At 41.8% G+C, this 16,759-nt stretch overlaps 1 protein-coding gene across 1 annotated transcript in view; it reads right to left on the bottom strand.

The window, feature by feature from the left end:
- cwc27 (CWC27 spliceosome associated cyclophilin) overlaps nucleotides 1-16,759 on the bottom strand; it is a 55,613-nt gene that overhangs the window by 12,493 nt on the left and 26,361 nt on the right. Inside the window, exon 11 of the mRNA XM_080419532.1 lies at nucleotides 10,172-10,275. Coding sequence (XP_080275658.1) covers nucleotides 10,172-10,275 — 104 coding nt within the window. The remainder of the gene's footprint in view (nucleotides 1-10,171; nucleotides 10,276-16,759) is intronic.

Genomic DNA, 16,759 nt, shown 5'->3' with positions numbered 1-16,759 from the left:
CTGAGTTCATGTACTCTTTATTTCCACGTGCTGCTCCAGGGTGAGCGTGTTTTCAAAGACCCAGAGCGGGACCCATAATCACTTGAATCCATTTTTTTAAAGTTACGAAACTAACTATTGCTATTTTCGCTACTTTTGACATTTCTTAGATTTTTTTTTTTTACTTGACTGCACCTTTCAACCAAATAGAACATGATAAACATCTATGTAAGCACTCAAAACAAGTGTTATTATTTTAACCGTGGTGTAAACCAGGACAATTTTGGTATAGTGAAATGTTGAAAACCGGAAGAATTTTGCGTTCTAGACATATTTGTCGGGACTCGGGGACACCCAACTTGAAACCGGGACAATCCCGGCCAAACCGGGGACGTCTGGTCACCGTATGCTGCTTGCCATGCCTTAGTTATAACAGTACAATAGCCACATGGGAATACTGAGTAAAGAAACTGCAGATACAACAAACATGTGATGACAGACGCCCTGTCTCTCTGTCCCTGAATGTGTGTGTGTGTGTGGGGACGGCTGATTTATGGTAGGGTCACCCATCTGCGTCATAAGCTTCGTCGCCAACGCAAGCCGAGGCTTCAGACGCGTCAATTTTCCCATGTTGTCTTGCGGGTTGTGGGCGGCGCCGGCTTGGTGCCGGTTTCCTGCTGTGTCGTTCATTTGACTTACGCTGGAGCGGTTGGCTCACTAATTACTGGGGCGGCCATAGGTGATTGGGTAGAGAGGTCATAGCTGAAAGGGTAGAGTAGAGAGGCCATAGCTGAATAGGTAGAGTAGAGAGGCCATAGCTGAAAGGGTAGAGTAGAGAGGCCCCGGCAATGTATCAAGGTGTCCCTGAGCAAGACATTTAACCCCTATCTCGTTGCTGTCGGGCAGAAACCCCTTATCTCCATATTTTTACTTTTTGTGTTTTTTGGTAAATTAACGCCCTACTTGATCATACTACAGCGTCACACAAAAGCATCAAAAGTAGCAGATCCACAAGCTCGAAACGCGGCGCGAAGCGACGCGTTTTGGGGACGGGGAACCTGCCGCTTCTGACACGTATGAAGGAATACAAGATCGGAATACAAGCTTGCACGCTCGCTGAAATCCGGCGACCTTGGAACGGTCGCTACCAGGTATTACGAAACGTAACCTCAGTAAAACTACGCCTAAACCTAACCTTATTCCTAACCTTAACCTGAGTAAAACGAATACAAGAACCGCTGGGGGCGAGCGGTCCGCGGGAACAAATGGGGGCGAGTGTGTTTTGGGGCGAGCGTTCCGGTTACTGTATGAAGCGCATGTGTGACCTTGACCTTCATAGACATTAATACATAGACACCTCATTGGCCAGTGGGGCCGCACGTCAACGCCACCCCCACCCCCATATTATGCAGGGAAGCTTGCCATAACTCAAGAAATATGCCTGAATTGTAGAAGTACCCGAGACTAAAACTTGTTTCTGTTTTATAACCATTACTGTTAACTATCTATGTTTTCATATTAAACCCGCATGTTTTACTTAACAAATTATCTTAACATAAATACATGTCCAAACCCGCGACACAATTCTGTTAAGAATTCAGCGAGTTATGATTTTAATTACAGCACAAATCTTGTATGGGTGTCCCTGGCACAAAATATTTTCAGATGGGGGCCAAACACACATTCATTTGGGGGTCGTTGACATGAAAAGGTTTGAGAACCACTTCACGGTGGAACAGTTCTAAGGTGTAGTTCACAAAAGTGATGCTTTTCACAGCCTGGAGCTAGTTTATATTTTAGGAACGTGCAAATAGTCTATATTTTAGGAACGTGCAAATAATCTTTCTCCCTACTTAACAGGCACATATCATCCTGTAAATACATACTAACAGTGGGCTTGGCTGCCATTAAGCAATTTCAGGCTGATATGAGCCCTAGCGACCTTTTACATCAACTATCCAGCTCTGAGCAAATGTGCAGCATTTTAGTATTCAGAAGCTCAAGTTACACTTAAATATCGTCTCTGTCGGGTCATTATGTCCAAAACTGTTACTTTTCAGGACTCTAATTTAAGAGTATACAAAATTGCAGATTTACAAGCTCATAACGCGTCGCTTCGTGCCGCGTTATGAGCTTGCAGATCTGCTACTTTTTGGTGCTTTTGTGTTTGAGTTTTTCGTAAATTAACGCCCTACGTCATCATACTGCAGCGTCACGCTGCAGTATGATGAAGTAGGGCGTAAAATTTACGAAAAAACTCAAAAAGTTATAAATATGGAGATAAATGATTGGCAGCAACGATATACTTTGTTGACTGGGGTCCCCCAGGCGTCCTCCTTTTTTTCCCTCTACACCAAATTGCTTTGAGGAAAAGAGCCAAATGTACTAGCTGTGGTGGGATGTGCCGTGGATGAAGAAGCTATGTATAGGGGTGCCAAAAATGTTTGAGAACCACCGCTCTACGGCAGGGGTATTCAACAGGGGGTCGGGGACCCCTAGGGGGTCTTCAGAGTTACTACAGGGGAGGCCGCCAAATCTTTGTGCGATAGGAACCTTCTTTTTTTTTAATCAGAGCCAAAGGCCGAGTTTACCAAGTAGTGATGGTTTAAGTGGTTAAATATCTGAAAATACACATTGAGCACGAATCCAACATAATTAATAGAAAGAAATATGTTTAACTTACACGGCACTGATGTGTCAGACAAGTCTTAAAAGTTGAATATGCAACACAATTTTACACGCTAACTGTAGGTAGTAAGTAGGGGGGTCCGTGCTTCAACTCTCTCTCAGCTGAGGGGTCCTTCCTTGGCCTGAAAAGCGTTGGAAGACCCCTGCTCTAGAGTCTTCTAGCACAGAGGTTCTCAAAGGGGGGTCCGGGGACCCCCAGTGGTCCTTGAGGGAGTTCCAGGGGGTCCCCAGGTAAATGATAGATAGTTAGGAACCAAATGGATCCTTATGGGTCTGTAACTCAGAGAGTGTAGATGTTCTATTTCTACATTCTCAGAGTTAAATTAACATTAATTTTACAATATAAATTTGGGTCCCAGAGATAGAAATGCCATTAAATGGGGGTCTGTAGCCTAATGCATATCAAACGTCAAAGGTCCTTGAAATTAAAATGGTTGAAAATCACTGCTAGAGCTGTAAAAATCTTCTCTTATGGGGGTCCTCCTTGGCATATCTTTTCAAATGGGGGTCCGCGGGCTAATAAGTGTAAATTTGGGGGTCCTTGGCATGAAAAAGTTTGAGAACCACTGTTCTAGCACGTGCACCTCTCGTGCTCTGCCTCTTCGCTGCAGCCTGTGACATGCTGGATGCTGAGTGATGATGCCCTGGGGTCCCACACCGAGGAACACACATCACCCTCTCCAGCTGTTGTCACTAAGTACTAGCTTTGAGTTTGATGGCCATTCTAACTACATTCCTCCCCTCTCCTGTCACCTGGGCTCGCAAGCGCTACAAATCACGCCGCCGATGTTGTGGCAACCGAGCGGGTTGTTGTAGACGACAAAACGCTCGCTTCCTTTGAGGAGGAAGGGTTGCCTTTCTCCCCTTCCGACAATCAACGCGTCCCAAAGGGAGAGGCACGGCAAGCGTTGTCCTCGGGCGGCGAGGCAGCGTTATTGTCTGTCATCAATCAACGGGAACATCAAAAATAATTTAGTAAATTAGCACTCCGAGGTAAACGCTCGCTACCTAAATCCTCCGCTGTCAAATACACTCAACAAATGACCCAGACTGCAGCTGTGATGCAAGTTAACTGCTGACTCATTTTCTAAAGCAGTGTTTCTCGACCTGGGGTCCCCCCCCCCCCCGGGGAGGGGGCCGCCAAAGATCACAGGGATCACATTTGAGAAACGTTAGGTAGATCTAGAACTTTCCTCAGCAAGAAAGCCTACACCACTACACTGGAAATCTGATGGTTCCCTCAACTTCCCTGTCAGCCATCACTACCTCAACTGTGGATTATTGAACTCTCAAATGACTTGCCCGTTGACAAAGATCTGTTATAATCGGAAGACCTCAACATGTAACGAGAACCGGCTGCCATTGTATTGATTTAGATTTTAGATGGCATTTACAGGCTATTTTAACCCATTAAGACCTGAGGCCGAATCTACAAATGTCTTCTATATCAGTAGTTCTCAAACTTTTTCATGCTAAGGACGCCCAAAATAATATATATTTGGACAGGGACGCCCCATCTGAAAATGTTTTGTGCCAGGAACAGAAGATTTGTGTAAAAAAAACACAATTATTCTAGATTTTTCAAACATTTTCAATATTTCATTTTTTCCCCCCAAAAAGCAGATGTACAAGCTCTCAGCGCGGCACAAAGTGTCACACTGTGAGCTTGTATATCTGCTATTTTTGAGAACCACTGTTCTAAATCCTAAGATATTTCTGAAAAACTTATGTTGCTATATATAATAGCTAAAATCTCAAATGACACAGATGCTTTGCCGGTTTTAATGGGTTAATATGGGTATAGTTTATTCTGACATGTACTGAATAGACCATTTAACCTCTTTTTCCCCCCTCTGCCACCAGTATTATTGTTACCGTGTTGACCAAGGAACAGTGAGAACCTAAATATAGCCTAATTATACTTGTCCCTTTTGGAGCCATAATTAGTTTCTTAGGCAGGGTACAGTTCCACTGTTCTGTTATCATCACATGCGAGGGAGGGTTGTTCCACTACATACCAGCATTACTGTGATTGGGTCATAGGAAGAGAGCAATAGCAGTGGTGGCCATTTTGTGGTGCCACAGATAGAAAACCCATTCATTCATGTTTGTGATTTTTATAATTGCTTAAATGTTGCACCCCTAATAATGAAGGCCGGGTTAGAGGATGGTGTGGATACTGGAAAACTGGCTATAGCTGGTACCGACGCGTTTCATTTAGCATTGCTACAACATGCTAACAAGCTACCAGCGGACATTTCTCAGCAACCATACTTCCAACTGTTTGACCAGTACCTCATTAACCCATTAAGACCGGGAAAGCATCTGTGTCATTTTTGATTTTAGCTATATATATATATATATATATATATATATATATATGTAGCCGCTATATATATAGCTATATTATAGCGACATACATTTTTTTTTAAACTCTTTGGAATCTTGAAAGAGTTTGAATTATTTTTTTGACACAAATCGTCTCTTCTGGGGGTCCCTGTCACAAAACATTTACAGATGGGGGGGGGTTCCACGGCCTAATATATATCAATTTGAGGGTCCTTAGCACAAGAAAGTTTGAGAACCACTGATTTAGAAGGCATTTTGTAGAATCGGCCTCAGGTCTTAAAATAAATGGTTGGTGATGCTCCCTTGGAATGGGTACATCAGTCAGTTCTGTCAGACATGGTTCTTCCTCAGTCTTCACCCAGAGGTAACTTTTCTTTTGTCAGACCTGAGGTATTAACCCCCCCCCCCCCCTCCCACCATGGTGGGTCTCATGGCTGAATCCACCCTGCAATTAACCACTTAACCCATTAAAACCGGGAAAGCATCTGTGTCATTTTAGATTTTAGCGTTTAGCTTGTACATCTGCTATTTTTGGACCTTTTGGAAAAATCTTGAAAGTGTGAGAACTACTGATTTAGAAGCCATTTGTAGAATCGGCCTCAGGTCTTAATGGGTTAAACCCTATATTCTTTGTTGACCGGAGCCCCCCAGGGGTCTATACTTTCCCCCATCCACCAATTCCCCCCCCCCCCCCCGTTTCTCCCCCCTCCACACCAAACTCTTTGCCGAAAATAGCAGATCCACGAGCTCATAGATCTTGCCGTTTACACAGAATGTTCGTCTATATAACGCTAATAGCTGTCAATTATTCAAGATTAACGTGTTTGAGTGATTCATTGACATTTATATCTGTGGACCATAGGCTTTTATTTGGTTATTCAAAAAAGAAAAAACAGTGAAAATAGCGGATCTGCAAGCTCACAGCGCCATGCCGCGACACGTTGGGAGCTTGTAGATCGGCTATTTTCTGTGCACGACCAGCACGCAAACTAAGTATAAATCAGACGTAACTCCAACCACTAAACCTAACATGTAAGTGCCTAATGCTAATTCCAACCTGAATCCTTTCCTAATTGTAAGCCTGACTCTACAAATCTTTTGTTTTTGCCATTAAACAAACATCTGTCTTAGTTGTGAGGAGCAGGGCAATTGTCCTCCTGTCTATATTTCAAATTCTACTATACTTGGGGGGACATTCGGCCCTCACAAGTATAGTAACACACACACACACACACACACACACACACACACACACACACACACACACACACACACACACACACACACACACACACACACACACACACACACACACACACACACACACACACACACACACACACACACACACACACACACACACACACACACACACACACACGGTCTATGTGGGCAGGTTGGCAATGTGTCTTGTTCAAACAATGTAAACAATCCAATGTTTTTATGGCGTGGATTTGCAAGAGGCTAACCATCTATGACAGGGTCTGTGTCTGTCTGTCTGTCTGTCTGACTATAGTTAATCTCACAAACCGCTGGACCGATCAGCGCCACATCTTGGGAACTTGTAGATCAGGTATTTATCGTAATTGAGGCAAAAAGTATGAAATCATCGCCCCCGGCTTGTGATGATTTTTATGTTATATTGTTCTTGGCCGTGGTCGCAAAAGGATTCGCCACAGAAACAGGACAATAAAGTATACAATCTCATCACATTGTTGTTCTGTGGTTGTATTTGAGGACAGGTACACATACCTCTCCCCTGGTGTGACCACTGGTCTATATATGGTAGTAGTTCTCAAACTTTTACATTTTGAGGACCCCCATAACTCTGAGAGTGTGCAAACGGAACCAAATGGATCCGGTTCCATTTGCATACTCTCAGAGTTACAGACCTGTAAAGGGTCAATTTGGTTCCATTCGCACCCACTTTGAGAACCAGTGGTCAATGGCATGGGCTTCATTCATACTTGACCGATCTACACGCTCACAACGTGTTGCATCGCGACGCATTGCGAGCTATTTCAGCGCGCGAGAATGACACGCAACAATTTATAAATCAGGCCCAAGTATATACATGGAATTAACTTTCCTCTTCCAACACAAAACATATACAATGGGTGGATTCTTAAATGAGACTCCTGTCTCTTGCTAAGCCACCACACAAACACAAAGCAAGTCTCTTGGCAGAGTTTGTGTGCCTCGCAAGACAATGGAGGAGCTAAAGCCATTTGCCAATTGTTTATACAGCCATGTACACTGTAGTAGGCCATTTACTGTCACAACACATAATTGCACATTTCTTACACTGCATTCATGATCCTTATAAAAACAACTATACACACAATGGTTCAAATAGCACCACTAACAACGCATTTAAAAACAGATACCAGTAGAACGTTATTCATCACGTTCATAAGTAGGGAGTATTTTCTAGTCCCCGGGGGGGTTGCTTTTACAGATTAACCCAACTGATGGTTGCTCAGATGGCTATGATAAGCGCACAGAAGGGAGTTGTTAAGGTTAAGTGTCTTGCTCACGGACACTTAAGACACTTATACTGGGGTGAGCACACACGCGCACACACACACACACACACACACACACACACACACACACACACACATACATACATTGATGTACACGAACACGCACACACACACCTGGGAGCTGACCAGTACAACCACAGTCTTATACTGTTGGCCACTGAGCAGTTCCACTGGAGCAGCTGGGTGGGGGGGTCCAGTGACTTGCTCAAGGGCACTTCGGCGCTGTTTGGGGGAGGGGTGAGTGGTGGCCATTCACTTCCCCCGCCCAGATTTGTCCTGCCGGCCCGGGGAATCGAACCTGGGAACCTTCCGGCAACAAGTGTGCTCCTCTAACCTTGAGGCCACCGCTGCCCATAACATTAATCACGATGGATGTGATATTCTCTTGTCGGGTAGAAAGCTCTTATCTCCATATTTTAACTGTTTGTGTTTTTTCGTGAATGAACGCCCTACTTGATCATACTACAACTACGGCGTCACACAAAAGTGTCAAAAGTAGCAGATCCGCAAGCTCGAAACGCGGCGCGAAGCGACGTGTTTCGCGCTTGTGGATCTGCTACTTTTGCTATTTTTTTATTTGAATCCTGAAAAGTAACAGTTTTGGACATATGAGGTTTCCACCCCGACAGAGATTAAATTGTTGCCTAATGGGATGAGAAACGCAGATTTGAATCTTGTAAATCTATTCCAGGGGGACGTGCCAAGTCAGATTGAAAGATAACGCGGTTGCCAACAACACATGCATGTTTTAGATTATCTTTTCCCCCCCGTCCCCGTCTTTTCCCCTCGATGGTAGAGGACATGACAGCAAGACTTACGGATGAGATTGTAATGAAGACACAAGGACAATTTAAAGATTCTTGTCAGAAGAAAATCTAACGCGTGTTCAACACTTTTGAGCAAGCTTCGGGTTGTTCGATGGGTCCGACACATTCAACAGGGGGTCCTCAGAGTAACTACAAGGGGGTTATTAACCACATCCCTATTCTGACGAAAATGTCAGATCTAGAAGCTCACAATGCGTCGCAGCGAAGACATTTGGTGAAGAGGGAAAAGAGAGCAGACCAAGTACAGAACCAAAGTTCAAGATGACTAAGTATTGAGGGTTTTAGACTTGTCTGAAAAAACTGATTAATATGAACCCACCATATCAATAGAAAAGATCATGTGTTAACAAACAAAACAAAAAAATATGAATTCACATAACACTGATGATAGTACTGTCAAACAAGTCTATGAAGCTATCTATGAAATCTATACAAGAGTTCTGCAACACAATTTTATACAATATGTAGCGGGGGTCCCTGCTTTATCTCTAAGGGGTCCTTTGACTCAGGTTGGCCTGAAAAACATTGAAGACCCCGTGCACTGCAGTAATAAACTAAAGTACAAATTAAGGCATTTCAAAGTGCGCTCTTTATCACACCATCTTAAAGCCGACCAACCCCAAGCCATAAATGTCCTCAAGTCCCTTTTAAATTACAGAGGCATCTTCAGCCGTGGAGTCAAAAAAATAATAAACTGTGTCTGAGAAATGAGAGGACCTCAAAGTCAACAGTAAACTTCAGTTGGTGGTGGCCACACAGATAGGTTGGCATCCGACATAGACCCCATGGACCATTTTGTTTGGTTGCTCAACAATGTACACACAACCAAGAAACCTACAGCCACACTTGGGCTAACCTCTAGCACCAAGTGGTTTCCATAATAGTCAAAAATGTGTTTCAACATCAGCTTGTATATCAAAAACAACCCAGAGACTCGCTGCATTATGAGAGTTTTCAGTGTGGTGAGAACCGAGGGGGGGGGGTTGAGATTTTGCAGAGTCACTTTGACCAAAAGCTGCTAACTAGCAAACACATGAGGGTTTGATGTTCAGCTATGGCGGCCACTCAACAATTTGTTTGCCCATGCAATTTTCTACAAGCTTTCACACAAATATGCATACCCTTGGGGTAAAAAAAAAAAAGACTACGTCTGCAGCTAATTGACAAAACCAGAGGGTTGCCTCTGCCTTGGTGTCCATTAGTAGGGAATGTGGCTTGACCACCCTGTTCGAGACTTTGCACAGGCTTAGTGCTCTGTGAAGTACAAATTAAACGTCATGTTGATAACATCTTTATGTGGACAAATATTAAACGGAAAAATAATACATTCACAGAGCTTTTAAAAAGTTGTTGCATAAAAGTATCACTTTTTTTCCACAAACAAAAACATATTATGATTGTTTTTGGCAGGTCCAAAATAATTGTTTTGTTTACCTCTGAAAGCTGACAGCCATCTACTTCTATTTTCTTTGGGGAAAGGTACTTTTTTTCCCTCAAAGAAACGCTTGGAGGCAGCCACCACGTTACAATGTGGCAAACTGCATAATTGATGCCTTGCCGATGAAATGAGCAACAGAGGTGTTTAGAGAGCGACATCTAGTGGCTGAATATTGCCTATTGAACCTTTAAGAAAATTTCTTTTTTACAAAACCTCGGAAACCAAAAAAAAACAACATGAACATATAGGCAACAACATTCTCCAAACCACAGTCTGTGATTAGCTAAACTACCAACAGCCAATTAATTATTGGTAGTTAATATGAGTAATAGTTGTTAACATACCCTCCTTGTCCTCGTCTGCTGCGGGTTTCAAACTGTCTTCCTTCCGTTGCTTAATGGCCTGCAGGTCCTTCTTCAGCTGACGGGACTCTTTACGAAGTTCATCACTGTATATAGACAGAAGAGGGCTTCAAGATTCTACACTTTATACTATGTAATCACTGTAATGACCTATGTCCAAAAACGTTACTTTTCAGAAAATGGAGGAAAAAAAGAACCTGTGTTCCAATGGATCCAATGTAGTTATTATTTAGTCACAAGCTTGTGTTAATACTTTTCATTAGTTAAATATTTATTAAAACAACAATAACGGACACACTTAACCGCAAAAAGAGCAGATCTACAAGCTCACAACGTGGATCGGCTATTTATGATAAATCAGACATCCGCCCGGAACTAGTGAAAATAGTAGATCTACCAGCTCACAATGTGTCACTTTGCGCCGCGTTGCGAGCTTGTGGATCTGCTATTTTATTTATTAAATACTTTAGAAAAATGTTGGAAGGGGTTTCAATTTTTTGTTTAAACCTCAAAATCTTTTGCAATAATTATATATTTTTTAAATGTAGGCAACTGAAAAAAGGGGATATTTACCCGCGACCCATACAAATTTGTCCGCGACACAAAGATGAGTCCCGACCCACTGTTTGCTGTAGTGAGATGAAGTAGGACATTCATTTACGAAAAATATGGAGACATGAGGTTTCTGCCTGACAACAATGATATACTAATCTTAAATCATTACACTTAAACAGGCAGTAATTCTGCAAATAGTTGATGGTGACAGATTCCAAAGCCAAGGTTCGAGGTTTCTTAAGTCTGATTTATAATTTGTTGCGACTCAGTGTCACATGCCGAAAATAGCCAATCTACAAGCAACTTAACGCGCTGTGAGCTTGTAGATTGGATCATTTCTGTGAGCTTGTAGATTGGATCATTTCTGTGAGCTTGTAGATTGGATCATTTCTGTGAGCTTGTGAATTTCAGCACGCCACACCGCCGCACGACTAATATTAAATCATACATTACAAAACCTGAATATACTGATTAGGCTTACACCAGCAAGCATATCCATCCATTTAAACATTCCACACCAATGAATAATATATTTCAGCTGGTATTAACAAACAAACATGAATTGTTCCAACATAGTCCATATTTCACAAGACATATTTCATGGCTCATCTGTCTGGGTTTTTCTGGCAGTCATGAAACACGTTTAAAACATACTGTGATCATAATGGGGAGATGACCGTGAAACTGCACAGTAACATCAACAGAACTCAATTTTAATTCAACTGTACAAATGTACACTCTTAGTATTGCCCACGCAATTTTCTACAAGCTTTCACACAAATATGCATACCCTTGGGGTAAAAAAAAAAAAGACTACGTCTGCAGCTAATTGACAAAACCAGAGGGTTGCCTCTGCCTTGGATAGTCTGTGGCTTTATGGACAATTTTGCCTCAAATTTGAAAAGTTATCCTTGCGAATCAGCCGTATTCATATAACAATAACAGAGCATCGGGCCTCAATGCAATGTATCACTTTTTTGGTCAAATAAACATAATATCCCAATGACCTTGTGAGCAAAATGTAAAAAATGCTTGGCCCTCTTTTTCTCAAGTGGCACCAGCATTGAAACCACTGAATCCATGCAGCCACGTGGGCCAAACCTCAAACTGGACAGCAGAGGCAGACTCTGCTTCCAGAAAGTGAGGTGAGGTATATTTTGATAAACTGCCATAAGATCATCTCATGTACAGCTGAAGAGCTCTGAACCAAGTACAGCAGAAGTTCTTTTGTTGTTGTCGTTTTCTTTCTTAGGTTATTTTTGGGCATTTTCTAAGCCTTTATTTGATAGTGACAGTGTAGAGCACTTTTTCCCCAAACAGTGGGTTAGGACTCGGGACCCATCTTTGGGTCGCGGACCAATTTTTATGGGTTGTGAGTAAATATCTCCTTTTTTCCGTTTCCTACATTTAAAATATATTATAAATATATATATTTATAAATGTATATTATTTCAACAGATTTAAACAAAAAAAAACAGAACTTCTTATCAATTAAAAAGTTGAAGAAGTAGTGAAAATAGCAGATCTACAAGCTCACAACGCTGCGCGAAGCGACGTGTTGGGAGCTTCTAGATCTGCTATATTCACTAGTTTGGGTCCCGGGCAAACATCTAATTTCTATTTTGGGTCTTGAGCTAAAAAGTTTGGGAACAACTGGTGTAGAGAGAGATAGGAAATGCAGAGAAGGCGTAAGGGAATGACAGCAAATGGTCTGGCCGGCCGGGAATCGAACCAGCAGGCTGATCATGCTAATCACTTGGCTATCGGGTCGCCACCAGTACAGTTGTAGTTCTATCAGACGAACTGCTCAGGAATTCTGAAGTTTGTTTGGTTAAATTAAAATGTTCAGCTGATCCCAGGCATGCATAAAAATACATATAACTCATTATTAAAGGGTCTACACCATGAATTTCATTTTTTTGGGTTTTTAGTATTTTTTGGGCTCCCCAGTGTCTCTTGTACCCCAAAAAAAAATTCTTTTGAACATTCAGTCATTCATTCTCATTTCAGAGATTTTCAGAATGGGCGTGTCTGAACAGGCCATTTCAGAATGGCAATGCAAGTGACATCACTTGCATTGCCATTGCATTGATGCTGGCCAGACAGAATTGCTCAGTAGCCCCCCCCTGCCCAAGAGGACGTTTTGGTATTGCAGCTGAAAGTGCTGTATAAGCCAGAGACAATTGACTTGGGATGAGTATATCTGAGTGATGATTTAGGCTCAAACCTTTTGAAAAAGGTTTGAGGGACATACACCATATGATATTAAATATCAAATATTTTTCTATTTATTTGAGAAAGAGATTACAGAAAATAAGAACACCATACAAGACAAAAGGGGTCCTGACTGTTGTCAGGCTATGAGTGAAACGTTGAATTAAGTAATGATTTACCACACCATATAATTGAGATTTTAATTATTTTTTACAATTGGTTCTCTTATACTGTCATGTAAAATGTTTTCATGTTATGTAATTATTTCTGTGTGGACCCCAGGAAGACAAACAAATAAGCTAGCTCCGTTTTGTTCCCATTCTCTGATGAAGCCACAAAGCACAGGTAAGCTAGACAGGCCTACACGCTGGTCCCTTCGCCAGAAACACAGGTAAGCTGCACACGTTGGGCCCCCGGCCCAGAAACAAGAAACAGAAGCAACTCCAGACCAAAACAATGGCCACCTTTGTTTCTTCCATCTGCTCTCTCTCTCTCTCTCCGTAACAACATTCATCTTTTTGTCCTTCCCCCTCGCTCCCCCCCCCTTTTCTATCAGCAACTTTCATTGCTGCGTTTGTTGCTGCTGTCCGACTCCCACGTAGGTTAACATTTTATTTCTCTGATGCTCTCCGGGGAAAAACACACTGTGGTATTAACCAATTGAACCCCAGCGTTCATAGTCTGGGAGTGGGACAAAAAATAGCAGATCTACAAGCTCGCGCAATGCATTGTGAGCTTGTAGATCGGCTATGTTTGGCGAAGAGATTTGGTGAAAACGGAAAAAGGGGTCTAAGTACCCTTGCAACTCAAGTCCAGTCCTTTAAGACTGACTACAGGGGTCTAAGTTGTTAAACTTGGTCATGTCTGGTAATTTAACCCATTAAGGCCTGATGCCGATTCAACAAATGCCTTCTAAATCAGTAGTTCTCACACTTTTTCGTGCCAAGGACCCCCAAATTGATTTATATTTGGCCGCGGACCTCCCATTTGAAAATTATTTGTGCCAGGGACCCCCAGAAGAGAAGATTAATGTTTTTAAAAACAAAGTTTTTCAAACAGTTTCAAGATTTTTCAAAATAGCCAACGTATAAAATATGGACTTTGAGAACGACTGATCTAAATCCTAATCCAGTTTTCTGATAAACTTTCTGATAAACTTAAATTGTTATACAGGTGTACAGTATAGCTCAAATCTAAAATTACATCCCAGTTTTAATGGGATGTCAGAAGGAACAGAAGAAGGTTGGCAAATATCAGCTGTTGTGGCTGACTTGATGCCCTGTCTCTTCCATGTTTCTCTCTTTTTTCCCCTTTAGTTATGACTGCATCACTGTGGCGCTCACTGTGTCCCACGTCGAAAATAGCAGATCTACAAGCTCACAACGCTGGCGCGTGCAGATCTTGTAGATCTGCCATTTCCGGCAGGAGTATAAATCATGCTTTAGCCTCCATTTAAGCTGAAGAAGCAGTCAGACAAGCTTGTTGGCTAAGGTCTTCTCTTATTCCCGCTGGGATTGTCACAGCTCGTTCTAGACTAAAGTTTGAACAGATGAAAAAAGGCATGTCTGAGGCAGCCTTCGTCACCGCTGATGAGGTCTGAGAAACCGCCAACTCAGCCACTTTTCCAGAAGCCAGGAGTCCATGATTCATATTGTTTCTAGGGTGTATGACAAAGGGGGGAGTGCGACGTGATGAACGACCGCTGGATGAAGGAATACAGTCGACGCAATGTAGAGCTCAACAGCGAGGGTCGGGGAAGTACAAATCCCATTGATACTGTATTCTGCATTGGAGTGTTTTATTATTAGGCATAACTAGTCGTAAACATCTGTATGAGATCACCATCATTTTAATCCGATTCTAAAAATGTCTTCTAAATCCTAACTGTTTTCTGAAAAAACGAATGTTGCTATATCAGTGGTGCTCAAACTTTTACGTGTCAAATTATATGTATTTGGCCGCGGACCCCCATCTCAAAATATTTTGTTCCAGGGACCCCCAGAAGCAAAGATTTGAGTAAAAAATGTTTGCTTTAAAAAATATATACCGGTATATATTCAAAGATTTACACAAACTTTCACGATTTTCTGCAAATATAGCAGACCTACAAGCTCATAGCACGGCACGAGCTAGAATCTAAAATGACACAGATCCTTTCCCAGTTTTAAGGGGTTAAATAAAACATTGTATATTCCAGTGATTCTCAACTCCTGGGCCTGGGGGATATTGCAAGTGGGCCCCCCAAAATAACTGGCAAAACACTATATTAATGATACTATAAAATAAAGTCAGGGTATTTTCTTTCTGGAAAACCTTGAACATTTTTCATTGTGATACCGACTAATAAGAACTAAAATGTGCTACGTTAGTTCCATTGATCCAAGCTGGAACACAATTTAATTGATTGCTCATTAAAATAAACATGCACTTAACACGGCTGCTATAAGATCTGCTATTTTCACTCGTTTGGATCCCGGGGAGACATCAAATGTCTCTTTTGGGTCTCGGGGATAAAAGGTTTGGGAACCTCGGCTATAGACATCTGTTGGCATGTTTCATTGTGATACCGACTAATAAGAACTAAAATGTGCTACGTTAGTTCCATTGATCCAAGCTGGAACACAATTTAATTGATTGCTCATTAAAATAAACATGCACTTAACACGGCTGCTATAAGATCTGCTATTTTCACTCGTTTGGGTCCCGGGGAGACATCAAATGTCTCTTTTGGGTCTCGGGGATAAAAGGTTTGGGAACCTCGGCTATAGACATCTGTTGGCATGTATGCCACTGTTTGGGAGAATAAGTCAATTGGCCAAGTATGTTCACATACAAGGAATTTGACTTGGTCCATTGCTCTCAGACACATTAACCCATTAAGGCCAGGGAACGCATCTGTGTAATTTTTTTAGATTTCTTTCGCTATTCAAAAATAGCAGATCTGCAAGCTCATAGCGCGGCACCGAGTGCCGCGCTACGAGCTTGTAGATCTGCTATTTTTGAAAAATGTGAAAAATGTGTGCAAATCTTTGATATATATTTAAAAAAAATAAGCGAACATTTTTTACTCAAATCTTTGCTTCTGGGGATTCTACAAATGTCTTCAAAATATCTAACAGTTTTTTGAAAAAACATATGTTGCTATACCTTTTCATGTCAAGGACCCCCAAAATTATATGTATTTGGCCGCGGAGCCTCCCCCATCTCAAAATATTTTGTCCCAGGGACCCCCAGAAGCAAATATTTGAGTTAAAAATGTTAGCTTTAAAAATATATACAGTATATATTCAAAGACTTGCACACATTTTCCCGATTTATTCAAAAATAGCAGATCTACAAGCTCGTAGCGCGGCAGCTTGTAGATCTGTTATTTTTGAATAGCCAAAGAAATTAAAGAAAAAATTACACTGATGCGTTCCCGGATTGAATGGGTTAAACACTTCTGGCAAAGTTCACTGATTACATATCTATGAACAACTATTACACATGGCTGAGACGTGGTCTTCTACTGATGAGGTCAAACATGCATTTTTGGATCCATGATTTATTAGTCCATTTCTGTTCAGGTCAGATTTCGGTGTGGTGTTTTTTTTTCTTTCAAAGCTTTATTTGATGAAAATGTGTATGAGCCATAGAGTTACCGTGGCAACACAAGAGTCCTTTGATCAGGGCAATACTTTGTGAGTTCGAAATGAAGACAGGCAATATATTTTATTGCGGAGGAACACCTTCTGACTGAGTGATCTCTTTCTGCTTGCCAAGACAGGTTACAATTTGCAAAACAAGAGACACATATCCAAG

Source organism: Gymnoscopelus braueri (genome assembly GCF_963280865.1).
Source record: "Gymnoscopelus braueri genome assembly, chromosome: 22".
In the NCBI taxonomy this organism is placed as follows: Eukaryota; Metazoa; Chordata; class Actinopteri; order Myctophiformes; family Myctophidae; genus Gymnoscopelus; species Gymnoscopelus braueri.
Note: the sequence above shows the minus strand (reverse complement) of the source record. Positions and strands in the feature narration are given on the sequence as shown.